Source organism: Camelina sativa, chromosome 3, assembly GCF_030686135.1.
Source record: "Camelina sativa cultivar CO46 ecotype springtype chromosome 3, ASM3068613v1".
Classification (NCBI taxonomy): domain Eukaryota; kingdom Viridiplantae; phylum Streptophyta; class Magnoliopsida; order Brassicales; family Brassicaceae; genus Camelina; species Camelina sativa.
Window position 1 is genome coordinate 26,151,775 of NC_141882.1, and position 22,429 is coordinate 26,174,203.

Consider the following 22,429-nt stretch of genomic DNA (forward strand, 5'->3'; position numbering starts at 1 on the left):
TAAATTAAATTTTGTGACTTTCAGAATGGGATTTTTGTCAAATGTTAAAGCTTTCCTTTAAATCTCCAAACAAATTGATAAACCTCAAAAGAAAATGAATTGTTAAAAATGTTGACGACAAAGACGTAGCAAATCTTTTCGGAAATTTTCCATACATCTCAGAGCTACACAAGGACCATTAAGTAACACTCTACTGATTTTCCATACATCTCAGAGCTAAACAATCCTAATGTGAAATATCAAACATCAACCAATCAGTCTTTCTCCCAACGAATGTAGTAGATGAGTCAAATGATAGCCTTTTACATCCCAGCCACTAACGCTTGGATTTCGTCAATTGCTGTAACTGCTGTTTTCAACTTGGCTGCAGCTTCCTTCACTTTCTTTTGCTGCAACAATTTTCAATTTCAACAACTTTATTATCAGATTCTTTTCTTTTTAGCTGAAAACTATATAGACAATAGAAAACCCAACCCCATCTTAAAAACCAACCAAATGACCATTCAATTCCATCTCCTAAGGGATACTTCATAGATAATGTACAATTCTGTCGAATATTAATGCTATACTATCTTTTGTGATCTACACAACATACATACATACATAATGTCTAAACCAAATTGATGCAAAGGATAGTGTAACCAGGAATACAGTAATGTTGACCAAGAAGCTAGTTGGGTATAGTTGACTTACTAAGAGTGCGGTTCTTTTCTTGACCTCTCCTGGGCCTGCAGCTACCGATGCCACTGCGGTGCTCTTTTGTTCATGCATAAAAAAAAAACCCGATTTTGACATAAGTATATGTATACACATGAACTAAAACACTTGTAAATATTGACTCAAATAAAAATGATAACGACTTACCAAATAGACCAATCACTTTCATTTCCACATTATACAAAAAAAATAAGATTATGATATACACCAAATCAAGAAAAGTTTTTTCAAAAAAATACAAATAATTTCAGATACTGCACACTCAATACAGACCACATTTGAGACCAGAGACAAAAAAAAACACATTACTTTTTTCCACTCTATGCATAAGAAACAGTTAAGAAGAACAATATAATATATAAGACCGTTTTACAAAATCATACAATCAAGATTAAGAAAATCCAGATAAGATACACAATTTTCTAAATTGACCACAATTAAAGACGAGAATCAGATGACAAGTTTAACTGAAACTTGTCCACTCTACTCTATAATATCTATGCAGAACAAACAGTTAAGAACAATGATATAATTGGTATAAGACGTTTTTCTAAATTACTTTTTGACATTTTGTGAATAAAAAAGATAATGAAGTTGAAAGAGATATATACCTTCCTAGTCCTGCGCACAGGCTTTGCAGCAGCAGCTACTTCAACATTAGGTTTCCGTCCACGTTTCTTAGCCGGAGCCACTGGACCAGTTGCAGTCGCCACGTCATCTCTCTTTGGCCTCCCTCGTTTTCTTGAACCCTCTCCAGTAGCAGCAGCAGTAACCACAGACGCCGTTACAGACCTCTTTGGCCTACCAGGCCTCTTCTTCACAGCCGCAGCTACAGACGCAGTGGGAACAGCTGGAGCTGCGTTTCTCTTCGGACGACCAACTGGTTTTTTACCCGGCTCAGCAGAAATGGCACCGGAGTCAGATTTAGCTTTCGGAGGTCGACCACGGCCGCGTTTCTGAGAAGAAGAAGCAGTAACATCAGTGGCTGGGACGCCGGAGACATCAGGTTGAGGTTTGTCACCAGACGGATCTCCGGGTGTATCGGATCTTGGAGGTTCGGAAACTGTTTGCCTGGGAGGAGAAGAAGCTGTTCTCGCCATGAGATCTGTAGATCCGAATCAGACAAAAGAATGTGAAAACACGGCGGTTAAATCGGAATCTAAAATTTAGAAAACGAACTTCAACGGAGACTAAACTTAAAGACTAGACAACCAAAAAAAAAAAACTCAATTTCCGGTAAATTTCGATATCACAAACCACGAATCTAGAGATGAAGCTAGTAAAATGCTGATTTCAAGCTCAGAGAAGAATTAATCGGAACCGGAACCCTAGAAAACAGACTTCAATGGAAGATTTGAAAGACTATATTAGCTCGATTTCATCGCCAAAAGCCAAAATCTAGAATCGAAGATAGTAAAAAGTACAGATTCAGAGTCTCTCGTGTAGCAACAAGGGCAAGATTTCGTTTTTTTTTTTTAATTCTTTTGAGAAAAGCTAGGGTTTTCGCAAATGTACGTACCTTGTTTCAGCTCAGGGAGAGAAGGATTCGCGAATGAGAAATGCTAAAGAAAGCTTGAGAAAATCTGGAAGAAGAAAGAAACTTGGGACGAGAAACTTGACGGAGAAGAAAGATGAAAGAGAGAGAGAGATAAGGGTTTTCGCGGTTAGAAGAAGAAGGTGACCATGGCTGGAGCTCGGAGGAGGAGAGCAGCAAAAAACACACACAAACGAGCCGAGAGGTTCAGAATCCGTTGCGTCAACCGATATGGGTCCACGCCTTTAGTCCTTTCTCTTTTTTATATTATCGATAATTTTTGTTTTATCGGAATTAATTTTTTTATATTTAAAATAAAATAAATCACTTCATATTTAGGAGCTTCAGGATTTTAATTTAAAAATTTTGGTTGTATAATATTTTAAAATCCTTTTTTAATGTTTAGGTGAAAATGAAGAAACCTTGTTGTATACAACTGTACAAATGCAAATTATACAACTGTACATATGCAAATTTGGTGGTGATTTTTTTTTTTTTTTTTTTTTCTAAAAAAGTTGATAAAAAAACCAAAGTTGAAATGCACCCTGCTTTTTTTTCAAATTCAAATTTTTTTGGAGACAAAAAGTATTGAAAAAATGGTTTTCTTTTCTCCTTTTTTTTCTTTTCCTTAAGTGGTATTTCATATTATTATTGCTTTCAAATTACAACTTATTTAACAATAGAGACACCATTATAGAGTGTCATTAACTGTTACATAGAAAAAAGGGTACAATTTAAACAACTAACACACAAAAGACATGTAAAGTTTTTAGTCATATAAGCTCAAGTGAAGCCCATTGTCTGTGTTGTAAAAGAGTCATAAACCAAAACGTCATCCTCTTCATCTATGCCCAACTTGCTTGCTACAAGGTGATAAATTCCAAGATCTACAAAACATATATGCTGCAATGATCTTGAAACCACTTCTACTCCCACAAACTTTGAATATCAACAGAATCCACCAGATTGATCTTTCAAAAGTTTCACTAAAACCTAAGTCAAAACCGAGTAAATGATGATGGATCATTTTATTAAATGGTGTGCTTCGAGTAAAAAAGAAGAAGGTGAAAACAGTTGTACCTGCTACCTAATATTTGCAGTAATTACATAAACCGGATTTCGAAGTTCAAATAAAGCAACATATAATTCAATGGGTTTAAGAAAAAGGAAGAACGCATCATAAAAGTGGACGTGGTCATAAAAATTAAAAATTACATAAGCGGTTTGATAAACATCAACAACAAACATCTAAAAAGCCTAAAAGAGACAAAATAGAACAAGAGCAAGAGTGAGTCTAAAAAACACGAGGAAACAAAGAGCACTATCCTACACAGATATGGACGACGGAGAGAGATGGGGGAGCATAAACAATGGTAACATCCTACTTCACTTTACAGACGTTACCCTACCTCTCCTTGTTGTTTGGTTAAAGACACAATCATCATTCCATTGTTCTTTTTGTAATCTCTCCTGCAAACACTCCTTATAAGATTAAATATTCCATGGAACACACAACACGACCATCATCACCACTAGCTTTTTTGTGTCAAGGTTCTCTTTAGAACAGCGCGTCAAGGTTCTCTTTAGAACAGCGCTTCTTGCATTGCCTCTGCTTCTGTTTGTGCTTGCCCTTGTCCTTGCACATGTCCCTCGTCTGGCAGTTGCACCATGTGCTGTGGCTCATTTGTTGTCTCTGTTTCCGTTAACCCTTCCAGGTCCTGTATAGCTTGAATCACCGCTCGATTCTCACTTCCTCCCATCTCAGATTTCAACACAGTAACAATATCCTTAGCTCTCGCTTGCTGCATAAATGAGACATCAAAACCAAGCCATAAGCAATTAAACATAGAAACCAAGACGTGACCAATAATATTGTGTTTCTGTTCATTAGATGATAGTAACTTACAAACAACTCAAACTTCTTCTTAAGTTCTCCATAGTCACCATCTTGCCGTCCAGAAACTCCCATTGACACCACAATCTACGTTTATAAAACGCAACAATATTAGATTTAATCAGATAACTCATCAATAATAATAGTTTAAGCAAACAGTAATCGGAAGACTTGGAACACACACAAATTCTTTAACTTCGATTGATTAACCAAATTTAAAGAAAAAAAAAAGTTGCTGGACGTGTGTCTCAGTCTCAGAAGGTAGTTCCTATGTAATTCCCCCCTCACATCAACTGAAACAATAAAGCGAGCTACCAACCACTTGCTCTTGATTACCAAACAAGGAGAAGTCTTAAATTAATAGTACACCAAAAATCAGATAAAATTATAGGCCAAAAGCAGAGATATGAATATAATTAAAACACTGTGAAACTAATTTAGATACTCTCTCTACTCACACGCTCGAAAGAGACAATGTTCAGAATGGAAAGAAAGTGACATTTATTCACAAGACAAAAGTTCCAACTTTTCCTCTTATCTATATTGACTCTTAGATTATTTGAAAAAAATCAAGTTGTTACAATAGAGATGGCAGAGACACTGAAAACAAAAACAGAGAAAAATTGTACCTTTTTGGGTCGTCCCACGGGTCTACCAGAACGAGGAAAACGTCTCAACGGCTTCATAGGCTTTCTGATAACACCTCCGATCTTAGGAGGCCGTCCTCGTCCTCTTTTCTTGACTGCAACCTCCTCTCCTCCACTCCCCGCGCTAACTGGTGGTGGTGGTGGCGGTGGTGCAACGGAGGAAGAAGCACCAGCATCAACTCTCTTTGGTCTCCCTCGACGTCTAACGCCACCATTAGCAACGTAAGGGAACACCGAAGCTGGAGCTGAGACTACTGCAGGCTTCCTCTCCCTCCCTGCAGCTCTTCCACTCGGAGGCCTACCTCTTCGTTTCACAGTCTCCACACCGCCGGAAACCGTAGCAGCAGGCTTCACCGTCGGGGGAGTTCCATCTTTTCTAGGACGACCCGGTGGTCTCTTAACCGGCGGCTGTGGCTGTATCTGTACCTGTACCTGAGGCGGAGGCGGAGGCTGTGTCTGTACCTCCTCCGGTCGAGAAACAGGTAATTCAGTTTGTTGTTCCCAGGTGGGTTTCCCGTTAGTCTGAGGTTGAGCTTGAACATCGGGTTTTGGTTTTGGAGGTCGACCACGACCACGCTTCTGAGTCGGAAGAGTAGAAGAAGCTATGACCGGATGAGGTAAAGGTTGGTTCTCGTTGACTAAGAAATCAGATCTGGGAGGTTCAAGACCAGTAGCTGCAGCTGCAGCTGCAGCAGCAACAGCTAAACTAGTAGGAGGACCAGTAGCTGCTAACTTGTAAGACTTCTTAACCATCATAAGAATCCCACTGTTCTTCAAAGTCTTGAGATGGTGTGTCAACAAAGCACCATGAGTTGTAGGTATCCCAGTGTAAATCCTCTCTATGTACCTCGCAATCGCTTGCTTGCTTGACCCATCTGGTTCGTTCAACGCTGAAATCGCCGTACATATCATCTACAAAAGAACATGAAAAATTAAATTTTTTTTTTTAAAAAACCCTAACTTTTTGAAGTCAAAATGTAAGAGTGAAGTCAGATGAGCTTTTACGTCGGAGTAAGGAGGATGGCTTAAGGATGGGTGAGTAGGAACCGGAGAAGTTAGCTGCTGCTGCGGCGGCGGAGCTTGGAACAGATGGTTGTTGTTTGGCGGTGCGACGGCGAAGAAGGGGTTGTTTGGAGTGGCGTAAGGGTTGGAGTTGGTGAAAGGAGGGAAAGATGTAGCGAACGGAGGAGGGTGATGAGGATCATTGGTTACAGAGAGAGAAGGATCCATGGATTTAGAGAGAGAAAAACCCAAAAAAAAATACAGAGCAAGGAGGAGAGAAGGTGATGAGATTTTTTATTTTTAGGAATTTTTTTTTTTTTTGCTTTTTTAATTTCAGATAAAATTTATTTTTAAAAAATAGTTTTGTGGAAGGAGAAGATTAAAAAAAAAAAAAAAAAGTTAGGTTGGAGGAGAGAGAGTGGTGTGTGAGTGTAAGAGAGATGTGAGAATGACGAAAGGTTGCGAAGAGTTAGAGTAGTTAAAATCTGACCGTTGAAAGTGTATTTTGATGATGATTTACGACACGGATCGATGACGTGGCGTTTTGTTTTTTTGGGTATAAAAATTGAGTTTTGTGTTTCTTTGCAGTTTTTTTTATGCTTCTATAATTCTCTTTAACCATATTAAATTAATATATTAACAATTTTTTTAGTTTTGAAAAAAAATATTTCACACCAATACATTTATAAATTTTCTAGAATAAGATTAATAATTTTATTTCATCGAATAATTAAATAATTTTATTCTCATAATCCAAATACAATTGTTGGGAAGATTAATAATTTTATTTAATTGATTTTCTAACACGTCAATTTTTTTCATGTTCTTATGTTTTAACTTTCTTTTAAAATAAGATTTATAATTATTTTTTTTAGTTTAAACGATTTATAATTTTGATTTCTAAAGATAAATTATGATGTGAATTAGCACCTGATAAATGTTGGTAGATATTATTTTTGGATTGGTCACGAAAAACTTTGAAATTTCTCCTTTCTAAATTGTTTGAGCTAAATCCTCAACTATCATATATGTATGGCCATGACTCGGTTTGGCAAACGTCGAGACAAGAATGTCCAAGATCTCGGAGGAGTTGGTGGCGCCAAGTAATATGGTTGGATCATAGAGGTGATAAAACCAAGCAAGGCATTGTACACAAGTTTATCTTGTCTTTTTAGAAAATATAGTTTGGAATCTTTGGATTGACAATGATCGTCTCGTTGGTTTTGGTTGTTTTTGCTACTGGTGGCGCAGTGGTGGAGTCATCAAGATAGCTTGCACATTCATAGTTATCGAACAAAGCGTTGATCTAAAGACTCCACGTCAAGTAGTTTGTAAAGTTTGGCGACATTAGAGTGTTGATATTGAAAAGCGTTTGATGGTTGTTATTTATTCACCGGCACTGACAAGAGTACCATTAGCAGTAGCCATGGAAGCAGTGGTGACAATTCGAATGTGAAGCCAAAAAAAAATTAGTTTAAAGATCTGTGTCCCCCTTTGATCCCGGTTTAACAATATTTTCTTTGTATTTCTAGTGTCTTTAGTTCCCATTCCATATAATAGAAGTGTGGTCTCCTTATAACCAATTAATGTGCTACAACAGATTTTTTATTATGATATGAATTCATAAAATATATATTTAGATAAGAGTTAATATTTAAAGGAATATATTAGCAAAACATTCACTTTCTGATCCTTTCTAATCATACTACTTCATAAATATTGTAACAGTTTAGTTTCACGAAATATGGTGGTGCATGCGGATATGTTTTAAAAAATTGATTTGGTCATCTATGTCACTAAAGTGAACCTATATTTTTGGACAACCATCTCTAGAGAACTCCACATTTAAACGTGCCAGAGCTGTGAAAATTTTAAGATAGGTAACATTTCGAGAAGTGATTGTCGAAACTGTATGAATGAGGTGAAGACAAAAAACGGGGAAATATCACGTGGAGATTTGTAGGATCGGTAAACAAGTGTTTAAAACCTCTTCGACGTAGCAAACTGGGTATCAGATAGAGTGACCCCATAGGCTGAGAATAGAAGTGTGGTCACTAAGAAATATGGCAGTCGTAGCGTTACAATTATATATTTAGATATATTTGAATATTTAAAGAGATATATTAAGCAAATCATTCACTCTATTGTATATGCATTCTTAGAATTATAAAGAGACATGCTTAATTAAGTAAAATAAAAAATAAAAAAAATTACCACTGCTAGGTTTTGAACCCGGAATTCAAAGCCATGTAAATGAAACATAAATAAGGATTATAACCAATAATCTACAACTGATTTTTTATTATAATACGAATTCATAAAATATATGTTTAGATAAGAGTTAATATTTAAAGGAATATATTAGCAAAACATTCACATTGTTGCTAGCCGTCTTATTAAGACCCAAAGACATGAGAAGAAAAGCAAAGGTATATTTATAAAACAAATATTTTAAATTAACAAAAATACTCCAAAATGTTTTTCCTGCTTCCCACCGTTGAACACTGAAAGCAAAACTATATTTATTAAAAATAGGTTTTATTTTAATAATTGTGCTACAAGAGGAATTTTCATCTTTTTCTTTATCATTTATCTCTAGAAATGAAAATGTAAAGACAAATTTTTTGGCGCGTCAAGCGCGTACTTATCCGCATCATGTTTTGTATGTAAACAATTGACAATCCTATTGGCTCATTTGAGATATTCTTTTCTTGACAAAAAAAATGTACTGTAGGAGATCTTTCGTTATTACTATATGATTTTATAAAGTATATATATAGATATAAGTAAATAATTATTTTAGCTACGCAATTACTTTGTTGTTAAGTGTCTTATTTAAAACGAAAGACATGAGACAAAACACTATTAATGATATACCATTGAATATTTTAGGGAATATATTAGCAAAGCATTCAATTTGTTGCGAGGTGTTTTTTTAGAACCAGAACGCAGAAGACAACATGATACATAATAGCGTTTAAATTAATAAAATATAAAAACAATTTTTTTTCCTACCGGGCTTTGAGCCCAGATTTGAAAACCATATTTCTAAACCATAGATTTTTATTAGAACCAATGTGTACAACATATCCTTTCTAATCATACTACTTCATAAATATTGTAACAGCTTAGTTTCACGAAATATGGTGGTAAAAGCGGAGATGTTTAAAAGAATTGATTTGGTCACCTATGTCACTAAAGTGAACCTATATTTTTGGTCAACCATCTCGAGAGAACTTCACAGTTAAACGTGCTAAAGCTGTGAAAATTTTAAGATGGGTGACCTTTCGAGAAGTGATTGTCAAAACCGTATGAGTGAGGTGAAGACAAAACACGGGGAAATATCACGTGGAGATTTGTAAGGTCGGTAAACAAGTCTTTAAAGCCTCTTCGAAATAACAAACTAGGTATCCAATAGAGTGACCCCACAGGCTGAGAATAGAAGTGCGGTCACTAACAAATGTGGCAGTCGTAGCGTTACAATTATATATTTTGATATATTTTAATATTTTAAGAGATATATTAAGAAAATCATTCACTCTATTGTTTATGCATTCTTAGAATTATAAAGAGACATGCTTAATTAAGTAAAATAAAAAATAAAAAAAATTACCACTGCTAGGTTTTGAATCCGGAATTCAAAGCCATGTAAATGAAACATAAATAAGGATTATAACCAATAATCTACAACTGATTTTTTTATTATAATACGAATTCATAAAATATATGTTTAGATAAGAGTTAATATTTAAAGGAATATATTAGCAAAACATTCACATTGTTGCTAGTCGTCTTATTAAGACCCAAAGACATGAGAAGAAAAGCAAAGGTATATTTATAAAACAAATATTTTAAATTAACAAAAATACTCCAAAATGTTTTTCCTGCTTCCCACCGTTGAACACTGAAAGCAAAACTATATTTATTAAAAATAGGTTTTATTTTAATAATTGTGCTACAAGAGGAATTTTCATCTTTTTCTTTATCATTTATCTCTAGGAATGAAAATGTAAAGGCAAAATTTTTGGCGCGTCAAGCGCGTACTTTTCCGCATCATGTTTTGTATGTAAACAATTGACAATCCTATTGGCTCGTTTGAGATATTCTTTTCTTGACAAAAATAATGTACTGCAGGAGATCTTTCGTTATTACTATATGATTTTATAAAGTATATATAGAGATATAAGTAAGTAATTATTTTAGCTACGCAATTACTTTGTTGTTAAGTGTCTTATTCAAAACGAAAGACATGAGACAAAACACTATTAATGATATACCATTGAATATTTTAGGGAATATATTAGCAAAGCATTCGATTTGTTGCGAGGTGTTTTTTTAGAACCAGAACGCATAAGACAACATGATACAAGATAGCGTTTAAATTAATAAAAAATAAAAACAATTTTTTTTTCCTATCGGGCTTTGAACCCAGATTTGAAAACCATATTTCTAAAGACAAATTTAAAGACAAATTTTTTGGCGCTTCAAGCGCGTACTTTTCCGCATCATGTTTTGTATGTAAACAATTGACAATCCTATTGGCTCGTCTGAGATATTCTTTTCTTGACAAAAAAAATGTACTGCAGGAGATCTTTCGTTATTACTATATGATTTTATAAAGTATATATATAGATATAAGTAAATAATTATTTTAGCTACGCAATTACTTTGTTGTTAAGTGTCTTATTTAAAATGAAAGACATGAGACAAAACACTATTAATGATATACCATTGAATATTTTTTGAAATATATTAGCAAAGCATTCGATTTGTTGCGAGGTATTTTTTTAGAACCAGAACGCAGAAGACAACATGATACATGATAGCGTTTAAATTAATAAAAAATAAAAACAATTTTTTTTTCCTACCGGGCTTTGAACCCAGATTTGAAAACCATATTTCTAAACCATAGTTTTTTATTAGAACCAATGTGTACAACATATCCTTTCTAATCATACTACTTCATAAATATTGTAACAGCTTAGTTTCACGAAATATGGTGGTGCAAGCGGAGATGTTTAAAAGAATTGATTTGGTCACCTATGTCACTAAAGTGAACCTATATTTTTGGTCAACCATCTCGAGAGAACTTCACAGTTAAACGTGCTAGAGCTGTGAAAATTTTAAGATGGGTGACCTTTTGAGAAGTGATTGTCAAAACCGTATGAGTGAGGTGAAGACAAAACACGGGGAAATATCACGTGGATATTTGTAAGGTCGGTAAACAAGTCTTTAAAGCCTCTATGAAATAACAAACTAGGTATCCGATAGAGTGACCCCACAGGCTGAGAATAGAAGTGCGGTCACTAAGAAATGTGGCAGTCGTAGCGTTACAATTATATATTTTGATATATTTTAATATTTTAAGAGATATATTAAGAAAATCATTCACTCTATTGTAGATGCATTCTTAGAATTATAAAGAGACATGCTTATTTAAGTAAAATAAAAAATAAAAAAAATTACCACTGCTAGGTTTTGAATCCGGAATTCAAAGCCATGTAAATGAAACATAAATAAGGATTATAACCAATAATCTACAACTGATTTTTTATTATAATACGAATTCATAAAATATATGTTTAGATAAGAGTTAAGCAAAACATTCACTTTGTTGCTAGCCGCCTTATTAAGACCCAAAGACATGAGAAGAAATTAAAGCAAAAGTATATTTGTAAAACATATATTTTAAATTAACAAAAATATTCCAAAATTGTTTTCTTCTTCCAACCGTTGAACACGGAATGCAAAGCTATATTTATTAAACATAGGTTTGATTTTAACAAATGTACTACAAGAGGAATTTTCATATTTTTCTTTATCATTTATCTTTAGAAAAGCAAATGTAAGGACGTATTTTTTGGCGAGTCAAGCGCGTACTTTTCCGCATCATGTTTTGTATGTAAACAAATTACAATCCAATTGGCTCGTTTGAGATATTTTTTTGTTGACAAAAAATGTACTGCGGGAGATCTTTCATTATTACTATATGATTTTATAAAGTTTATATATAGATATATGTAAATATTTTTGTGGATATATTAGCTACGCAATTACTTTGTTCTTATGTGTCTTATTTAAAACGGAAGACATGAGACAAAACACTATATATGTTATACTGTTGAATATTTTAGGGAATATATTAGCAAAGCATTCAATATGTTGCTAGGTCTTATTTTAGAACCAGAAGGCAAAACACAACATGATACATTATAGAGTTTTAATTAAGAAAAAATTAAAATATTTTTTTTTCCTACCGGGCTTTGAACTTAGATTTGAAAACCACATCTTTAAACCATAGAATTTGAATAGAACCAATGTGTTACAACATATCCTTTCTAATCATACTAAATCATAAATATTGTAACAACTTAGTTTCACGAAATATGGTGGTGTATGCATAGATGTTTAAAAGAATTGATTTGGTCACCTATGTCACTAAAGTGACCCTATATTTTTGGTCAACCATCTCGAGAGAACTCCACAGTTAAGCGTGCTAGAGCTGTGAAAAATTTAAGATGGTGACCTTTCGAGAAGTGATTGTCGAAACCGTATGACTAAGGTGAAGACAAAACATGGGGAAATATCACATGGAGATTTGTAGGGTCGGTACACAAGTGTTTAAAGTCTCTCCGACGTAGCAAATTGGGCATCGGATAGAGTGACCCCAAAGGCTGAGAATAGAAGTGTGGTCACAAAGAAAGGTGGCACTCGTAGCGTTACAATTATATATTTAGAGATATTTGAATATTTTAATAGATATATTAAGCAAATCATTCATTTTATTGTAAATGCATTCTTAGAATTATAAAGAGACATGCTAAATTAAAGTTAAAAAATTAAAAAGAATTTCTGCTGCTGGGCTTTGAACCCGGAATTCAAAGCTATGTAAATGAAACATAGATAAAGATTAAAGCCAATGTGCTACAGCGGATTTTTTGTTATTGTATGTATTCATAAATATATATGTTTAGATAAGAGTTAATATTTAAAGGAATATATTAGCTAAAAATTCTTTTTTTTTGATAGCCGCCTTAGTAAGATCCGAAGACATGAGAAGAAAAGCAAAGGTATATTTATAAAACGTATATTTATATTAACAAAAATACTCCAATTTTTTTTCCTGCTTCTGACCGTTGAACACGGAAAGCAAAACTATATTTATTAAGCATAGGTTTTGATTTTAAAAAATGTGCTATAAGATAATTTACATCTTTTTCTTTTACATTTATATCTAGAAATGCAAATGTAATGGCGGTTTTTTGGCGCGTCAATCGAATACTTTTCCTCATCAAAACAATGTTTTGTATGTAAAATTTACAACCTAATTGGCTCATTTGAGATATTATTTTGTTGACAAAAAAAATGTACTACATGAGTTCTTTCGCTACTATATGATTTTATAAAGTATATGTATGTAAATATTTTGTGGTTATATTAGCTACCCAATTACTTTGTTGTTAAGTGTCTTATAAAACGGAAGACACCAGACAAAACACTATGTTATAGTGTTGAATATTTTAAGGAATATTAGCCAAGCATTCAATTTGTTGGTAGGCGTTTTTTTAGAATCGGAAGGTGAGACAACATTATACATAATACCCTTTCTAAACCAGTATACATTATACATTATCCATTATACATTATACATTATACATTATGTTGTCCCGCTACGAGGCTTTTATCCCACATTTGAAAACCATATTTTTAAACCATATAATTTGATTAGAACCAATTGTGTCACAACATATCCTTTGTAATCATATTAATTCATAAATATTGTAACAATTTGGTTTCACAAATTATGATGGTGTATGCACCAGAAGTTTAAAAGAATTGATTAGATTATCTATGTCTTAAAAGTGAACTTATATTTTTGATTTGATCACCTATGTCTTAAAAGTGAATTTCTACTATGTGGAGATTTGTAGAGTTGGTAAATAAGCTTTTAAAACTTCTCCGACATAACAAACTGGTTATTAGATAGGGTGATCCCACATGCTAAGAATAAAAGTGGGATTGCTGAAAAAGGTGTTGGTCCTAACGTTATAAATATATATTTAGATGTACGTGAATATTTTATGAAATATATTAAGCAAATCATTCATTTTGTTGGTAGGTGCCTTCTGAGGAGTGAGAGCTTTACGAAGATGCACATTGGTAAGGCAAGAAGAGAAGGGGAGTCTACGATAATTACGTTGATTGATTACAAACTTTATTTAACGAGTGTCGTTGTTAATGTTGACAAAGACGTTGACTCATATATACAGCCTAAAGGTAAACTTACGTGTGAGGGTCAAGTCCAGCTATCTCAAGTCTTTCACTGTGAGGGTGGTTTATACCTAATAATAGTGATGGTGTTTGCCTTAAGGGAAACACATACTGGGTTGCTGTGAAAAGGAAAGACGGTTACGACAATCACTTGATCTGTTTTGATTTTACAAAAGAGAGATTTGGACCGCTTCTGTCTCCGCTGATTAGTGTCAGGGATTATTTTAGGTGATATGATCATGAAACCATCCAAGACAACTCTTCATATGTGAAAGATATGGATATTTCAAGTCAGTAGATCTGTCATAGTTCCAGTCTCACGTCTGAACCAAAGATCGTATTACACAGACCAGCTCATAAACAATTTCGACACTAATTCAGTTGGAGGATGTCAGTGGATCTCTTATGTTTCCAACAAGCCCAAGAACAAAAGATTTGGCCAACAAACGACAAAGTTACGCTTCATTTTCCAAATGAGGTCAATCTAGTTCTTCACATGAAGAGGTTTAGGTCCAATCGGTTTATGTGCTTCCAGAAATATGTTTGGCAACCTTGAGTTATTTCTACTAAGCCCAAAGTGAAGAAATGATACAGTCCATGTTGTTTCTCATTAGCAATATAGACCAAAGAGTCAAAGGGAAAGAAGTTCATGGAAGCACTTAATGGGTCAATTCAAGAGCTTATGGCCAATATAGGAAATTCTATTGGGGATGATATGTATCAAATCCAGTCCATTTTGAGGCTAATACAAGCCCAAGAAGCCCAAAATAATCACTTTATTTTGTGGTCAAAGAAGAGTGACAAAAATTAAGTTTAAGTCACCTTGGGAATGACACCTTGGGTAGGGAAACATGCACCAACAGTTGAGTCTTCATTCAACTTAATATCTTTATTGTTTTTTTTTAGTTTCAAAAATAATCAATACTTGGCTTTGTGACCAAGTTTTTTTATCTCTTTATAAACACATGTAATCTCATTTGAGAAATGATAACAGGATTTTCTCCCAGTGTATCAATTCACTATGCAGTTGTAGTACAAAGAGTTATCAATCCAAATGTTGTTATGCTAGCAGATAAGATGTGATCAGAAACAAGCAAGTCAAATCAAGCAATACTTGGAGTTTTATCTAACAATCCTAAAATAAACAAAGGAAAATAAAAAGGCAAGAACCACACGACCTAAGCACTCGATGCAAGCATCCGAGTACCGGATCGAGTGGATGATCGGGTGACAAAAATAATCAAGAACACAAGGATGAACAGCTCGAGGGTATGCACGAAGATGGTGATCGAGAATCAGTTCGGGCAAGGGGTCGAGTTATAAAATAAAACTAAACAATCGAGATAAGAAAGCTCCTAAGGATGGGGTAATTGACTCATAAGCGTTCGTGGCCAATTTAGGATGTCCTACATGCCTCAAGCAAATATTTCCTAGACATTGAATCTCTAAAAACTTGCTAAAACACTCTCGTGATAGAAACAATCAACCTTGGTCACTCCCCCCCCCCCCAACTCTCGTTGGAGAAACATGACCAAGCAGACATTACAAACCGATTCATTATTGTCAATAAACTTCTTACACATCTAATCTCTTAGGCTAAGTGAGTAAATATCTAGCATTGATTGATTCAAGCATTTCAACAACATCCTAGATCTAGTCTCAACCTCTCGGTCTGAAAATAGCATTATGAACATCAATCTAGAAATGAATTTTTATTAAATAAACAATCAAGCTGATACATCATTACCGATCAAGAACTCATACTTGACTATCCTATCCCTAGAAACTTTATTTCACTACTCATATCTCGTAGTAGAAAGCACAAAAACACAAATGAATGAAAATTATATTATATTAAAAATAGGATAAGAGTAGTAGAGTATAGAATTGAAATCTCAAAAGAAAAGCAAAAGAAACAAAAACGAATCCTAACAAAGTGGAAAAAGTGTTTGAATCGCTCAGTCTCTCTCTCAGAAGCTCTCGCTCTCTGTTCTGAGTCTCTGCGGCGTGCTAGGGCGAGAGGAAAAAGAGGGGGGTTATATATGGAAACCCTTTTAACCTAGCTGCTCAGTCCTGCCCGAGGGTCTGCTCGAGGTGGTGCACAAGGATCTAGTCGGGTAGTTCCTCGGGTAGGTCTTTGGGTTGTTCTTCCTGCTCTTAGATCTCCTTTGATCGGGTTGAGGTTCAGACTGTTCTTCTTGCACAATTGCTCATTCCGGTACATGCTCGAGTTTGACCTCGTTTTCTCCCATTTTAGGCTCTAAAGTACCTGTTTTCATCCAAAATGCACAAATGCAACAATACAGCTCCCTAAATGGCCTAAATGCTAAGGTTAGGGTATATGTATGCAAAATATGGACTAAAAAGGGTGTCTAAAACATGTAAATTAGAGAGTTATCAAGAAATCAATCAATTTCCTTTTCATTTTATGAGTCTATCTCTTTGTTCTTTGTCTAGAACACTTTCTTGTTTCTTGGTGTGTAATATCCAAGCAACAGCCTCCTCTTGCTGGACTAGTGTGTCATATCTAGCAGCGATTGGAGTTGGAAATATCAGCAGCCTTCCGCAACTGTTGTGCGACCCCTCAATCCATTAAATCCCCTCGTTGCACTTTGCACATTGGCGAGTTTCTATGATTTCTAATACGGCTGAGTGATCCTCGAATTTGGGCGTATCATTAGGGATCATGTATATATGAAAATATCTTGTGTTAGAGAAGAGAAGCTTGCGGCTTTATTTCAGCGCTACGAGACATGTGGATATGAACTTGAGATATGGATTACAGCTAAGCTTGACGTCGAAATGGTGTCGTGGAGCAAGTTATTGAGAATAAATACGGCACCAATTATATAGGATAGTTTCGTCATTGACGAGGAGAAGAAAGTCGCCATGGGGTTTAAGCACAACCCCAAAACATTTAACATCATTGAAGAGGCAGGATACTTCAGAGTATTTGATCTTGGAGAACATGCTGAACCTAACTGTTGGCCATATGTGTGCTCTTATGTTCCAAGTTGGGTCCAAATCAAGGAACCTGCACAAGGCAACAGCAAAAGACGTCAAAACGAATTAGAAACACGTCGATTTGATCAAAACATGTTGAGACTTGCCACTTTTGAGAAGGAAGTACTAGATATCTAAGAGAGGAGATAGATGTCCTAATTTATTATGTTACAAGACAGAATAACAAAAGAGTCTATATATTTATTTCTCAATTTAGAAAGCCTAATTTAGTGTAATATAAGTTTGTCTTATCTAATTTTTTGCTGCGCTTTCTCTGAGACAGGTAAGTTGTAAATCACGCAAAGCTAAACGACCCAATATTTTCAGTAATCTGATGTTTCCATTATATGTTCTCCTTCTCCATGTCTTGGAGACAAACTCTCTAATATGCATGACCAATAATGGCATTGTTATTGAGATGTAGTCACTTGTAAAAAAACTCCTTGTTGTTTTAGATTCATAAGACGAAATACTCGTTGTTTTACAGTTGTTCTTCATCAAACTAAGTCAGCTCGAGAGAGTAACAACTTCAAATCAAATCTATGCGGTGTACCCGTAAGCAAATATTTTTTAAAAATAACAAATATGAAACAGAACCTTAGATCAAATATCAGGTTTGTGAATTCCGAAAATAGAAAGAGCAAAAAATAAATCCTCAAAACACTAATCCAGAAGAGAAGACTTTATACTCAGATGGAAAAATTGGAGAGATTAAAGAAGAAACTTCTAATCTCTCTAATAACGACCAATACCCCAAACCCTGATAATTCCATCAGTGTAGCCACTGAACAAATTAAGTGTTTCCATCCGCACTCCAGTTCAAGCTCGTGCAGTAGATCACCTGCATTTTGCATTCCACATTAGAACATACTTACATACACAATCTATCTCAGAACATATTGTAGCCAACAAGTAGAGTCTAGACTGAAACAGTTACTATAGAAGGATCTAGAAGATCCTTATGATCAAAGAAGATATTATAAATATATGACAGAGATTTGTGTATATCTTATATGATTTTATAGTTAGATAATTATGTTAATTCATCCCCTAAATAAATGTGTATCTATATTTACATTCATTCTCATGAGAGTCAATATACAATTCTTCCATTCCTAAACTCTCATCAATCTCTAACATGGTATCAGAGTAGGTTTGCTCCCGACTCTCTAAACTCGTTTTATTTCTTTTTGTTTTGTTAGGCCAAGTGCTTCCACATTCAAGTTCAACATGAACCTCTGAATCTAAACTATCAAGCTTCTCTTTGTTCAGATCTATGATAGATCTGTGACTCTAAGCCCAAGTGTTTCATCTTTTTATCCTTAAAAATATATATATATTTTCTCATTTAAGCTTCTTATGAGCTTATGAATCAAGCCATAGTGCTTCTAAAATTATTGATAAAAAAACCCATCTTATTTTTCAGTTTCAAGTCGTAACAAAGCAGTCTATTGGATCCAAAGTCGATTTTTATTCGAAGTCAAACTTCACGAAATCCTCGACCAGCGGGTGATCAAAAGTGGCTCTAGCGGATAACGCGTTTGAGCTATTAAAAGATTGTTCCACGGGGCAACGCTAATGGGGTTTGTCGCCAACATGAGAGGGTTCAAGAGCATGGGATCAAAGTCCTTTAAGCCTTGAGGAACAACCCTCAGATTTCTAGATGAAGCTATAACTGGGAGTCGTAGAGAGTGGGAGTCAAGCCGTAACAAAGCAGGTGGGTCATCCCTCACATGGAAATGGAGGTAAATGAATTCCACACAAAGCTTGTAATCAGCTTGGTCCTGGAAAATGACAGCTGACCCAAGCATTCGATCTAATGGCAGAAGGTGGTACAGGGGATCAAAGTCATGTAAGCCTTGAGGAACAAACCTTAGGATTCTAGATGAAGCTGTAACCGGGAGTCGCAGAGAATAGGAGTCAAACCGTAACAAAGCAGGTGGGTCATCCCTCTCATGGAAATGGAGGTAAATGAATTCCACACAAAGCTTGTAATCGGTTTGGTCCTGGAAAATGTAACCTGACCCAAGCATTCGATCTAATGGCGGTAGATGGTACAGAGGATCAAAGGGTATAGGGATAGGGTTCAAACAAGCTGTCGGATCAGGTTCATAATTAAGGTTATACAAAGCAAGCATCCAGACAAAGTTATTAAACTGACCTCGACAAACAAAACTATCAAGCAAATTTGAAGACACCAATGTTCTGCTACCGAGGTAATCTCGTCTTGACCAAGCAGAAATAAACGGTACTAAAGAAGTTGAACTTGACTTAAAGCTCTCACTAACAGATCTAGGGAGAAATTCTAACACTAGTCATACATTGTTGAAGGTGGGTCAGCAAGTTCACACGCTCATACACCAATGACCAATCAGGTTTTGGCAGCAGGAATTCAAGGTAAAGAAACGGATGATTCCAAAGAGGTACCATTCGTAAGAAAATTGAGTACACAAACCTGAGCCTTAAGTGATGAGAACGTGGATCATTTTTCTTTGTAGTGGGACAAAGGGTGGTTACTGGGCCTGACAAAGGATGCAGGTCCATTAGCGGGAACCCTAGAGTCTCACCAGCTGAGCAGGAGGTGAGGATGGGGTGGCGGTGTACTATCGAGAAGGCGTTCCGACTGGAGCCACTAGACATCGGTGGAGATAGGGTCGGCGAAGGTCGGTAGTACCAAGCCTTTACGGTGGAGGAGGAGTGTTCAAAGAGGAGTCGAAGTAACCTCACCATCTCGATTGCTCGCGGAACTGAGAACGGCACCATCGTGCATCGTCGTCTTACTCACCAAACAAAGAGAATCATGCAAGCGGAGGATTTGCTCAGATCTGTGCCTTTGAAGAGGCGTCAGGTTTACTAGCTTCATTAGAGGGTCTGGGGAGAGGGTATGGGTCGGGTTGAGGGTCGACAGAGAGCTTCCTTGCCGTCTGTCTCCGGAGGGGATCTAACAATAAAGCTTTTCAACGGAGGAGAGAGGGTTTGAGGGTAAACGTACAATTTGATAAATTAAGCTCCTTGCTCATTCGATTTTGGAATCATTTGTGTAACCATTATTCTATTTTTCATGCGATGTGGGACATTGAGTAAATATTTTCTTTATTCATCGACTGAGTAATATATGTCCGTTTAAAACAAGTATATTATATCTTATACGGAAAAAATTACAAAATTTATTAAGTCAATATATTATATAATAATTTAAAATAATAAATATAAGACAAAATAAAAGTGTAAGGAGAATCATATATTATTTTTGAATTAGGTACAAAGATTTCTAGAAATTAGATAAAATTTGAAAACTTTTTTTTCCAAAAACTTATCATATAATTAAATATAACTAAAAAGGTTAGATTGTCAAATGTACTTCAAGAATATTAATATAGAATTGAAGATAATAAATCAGAAAAATAAGGAATTTGTTATTCAAAATTAGATGGGATTCACTTTTTTTTTTATTACATGCTAAGATTAAAATTTTAACCTTATTAAATAATATCAAATCTAAATCTAAAAAAAAATGAAAAATTAACATGTACAGAAAGAAAAAAAAGGATCAAACATGAACATATATTTTTAAATTTAAATATTATATAAAAGAATCTGAGAAATAAATAATTCCTTCCAAATTTCTTGATAAATATCTATAGAAAATAATGTTTATAAGTATATTGATGATGGTGTTACATCACAAAAAAATCTAAAAATATTGATAAATTTTAATTGAAGACTTTTTTGTCGGCGGTTGACACTTGTATCCACGAGAAATTCAGCTCAAGCCCACCATTGGCCTACCTTTGTTAAGTGGTTTGTGTCTTCGATATATTACTTCTATCTATCCCTTAAATTACAACAAAAAAAAACCTAGTGACATTTTGAAACAGTGACGACGATGATCTCTAATCTTCCAAGGGATTTGATAGAAGAGATTCTGTCTAGGGTTCCCTTGAAATCTATGAGAACACTGCGATTAACTTGGAAAAAGTGGGGAACTATTTTAAGAAGTGAGAGCTTTGCGAAATTGCTAGCAACAACAAGAGAAGGGGAGTCTACAATGATCACGTTGATTAATAACCAACTTTATTTAAGGAGCGTCGTGGTCAGAAACGACGTTGACCCATATACAGAGCTTAGAGGTAAACTTATGTCTGAGCGTCAAGTCAAGATATCTCAAGTCTTTTACTGTGAGGGTTTATTGTTGTGCATCTTGAACGAAACTACAGTTACTAGGTTTGTGGTTTGGAATCCGTATATGGGGGCAAACAAGGTGGATCAAACCCCGATATTCTCATCGAAAGGACAAGTATGGTAAGGATAGGTTTAATTACTCTCTCGGATACGTGAGTAAGAAATCATGTCGCAGCCACAAATTCTTGAGATTTATAGATTATCATAGGTATCAATACGTACACCAATTTTTTTGGTATGAAATCTACGATTTTGACGCTGATTTATGGACAACTCTTGACGTCACTCCACACTGGTTTATACCTTACACGAATAGTGGCATTTCCCTCAAGGGAAACACATACTGGGCTGCTGAGAAAAGGAAAAACGATTACAGCAAGTACTTGATCTGTTTTGATTTTACAAGAGAGAGATTTGGACCGCTTCTGCCTTTGCCGTTTAGCGTTAGAGATCATGCATATATGATCTTATCTTGTGTTAAAGAAGAGAAGCTTGCAGCTTTAATTCACCGCCACGAGACACATGTATATGAATTTGAGATATGGATTACAACTAAGCTTGAAGACGAAATGGCGTCGTGGAGCATGTTTTTGAGAATAAACGCATGGGCAATACACGAGAGTTTCGTTATTGACGAGGAGAAGAAAATCACCATGGGATTTAATAAAAGTCTTAGAACAATTAACATCATCGGAGAGGCTGGATACTTTAGAGAATTGGATCTTGGAGAACATGTTGAAAATAACTGTTTGACACATGTGTGCTCTTATGTTCCATGTTCGGTCCAAATCAAGGAACTTGCCCAAGGTAACAGCAAAAAACGTCAAAGTAATCTAGAAAATCGTCGATTTAAGCAAAACATGTCGAGACTTGTCGCATTTGAGAAGCCCAGTATATTCCAAAAGGAGGTAGATATCAGCCTGATTTGTTATGTTACAACTTACTAAACAGAATAACAAAGAAGTCTATTTTTTTTTCTTAGTTTACAAAGCCTAAAAAAGGTTGTCTTATCATCTAATGACTAAAGATATAATTTTGCTGCGCTTTTGTTATTTTTTTCTCTCTAAACGAACTATTCTGTATGGCCATCAACCTCAAGTTTGACACCAAGTTCTGCTAACTTCGCTGTCACGTAACTGAGAATTCGTAATATACAACTTAGGGCTGTACATGTCGCCT

General features: G+C 35.1%; 2 protein-coding genes and 2 pseudogenes across 3 annotated transcripts; 2 read left to right on the forward strand and 2 right to left on the reverse strand.

Moving 5' to 3' along the window:
- Positions 1–56: 56 nt before the first annotated feature.
- LOC104777782 (putative DNA-binding protein At1g48610) lies at positions 57–2,655 on the reverse strand. The gene is made up of 4 exons (XM_010502097.2): positions 2,237–2,655; positions 1,329–1,822; positions 694–756; positions 57–389 (listed from the first exon to the last, which is right to left on the reverse strand). The coding sequence occupies exons 2-4, from the start codon at positions 1,815–1,817 to the stop codon at positions 303–305; spliced, it is 639 nt and encodes a 212-aa protein (XP_010500399.1). The 5' UTR covers positions 1,818–1,822; positions 2,237–2,655; the 3' UTR covers positions 57–302.
- Positions 2,656–3,428: 773 nt separating this feature from the next.
- Positions 3,429–6,270, reverse strand: LOC104777783 (uncharacterized). The gene is made up of 4 exons (XM_087506817.1): positions 5,798–6,270; positions 4,775–5,704; positions 4,158–4,232; positions 3,429–4,053 (listed from the first exon to the last, which is right to left on the reverse strand). Exons 1-4 carry the CDS (start codon positions 6,020–6,022, stop codon positions 3,835–3,837), a joined length of 1,449 nt encoding a protein of 482 aa, XP_087362943.1. The 5' UTR covers positions 6,023–6,270; the 3' UTR covers positions 3,429–3,834.
- Positions 6,271–13,944: 7,674 nt separating this feature from the next.
- On the forward strand, positions 13,945–17,206 carry LOC147947715 (F-box/kelch-repeat protein At1g48625 pseudogene; annotated as a pseudogene).
- A 3,745-nt stretch (positions 17,207–20,951) lies between these two features.
- Positions 20,952–22,294, forward strand: LOC109130749 (F-box/kelch-repeat protein At1g48625 pseudogene; annotated as a pseudogene). The gene has a single exon (XR_015594456.1). The product of XR_015594456.1 is annotated as an F-box/kelch-repeat protein At1g48625 pseudogene (transcript).
- The last annotated feature ends 135 nt before the right edge of the window (positions 22,295–22,429 follow it).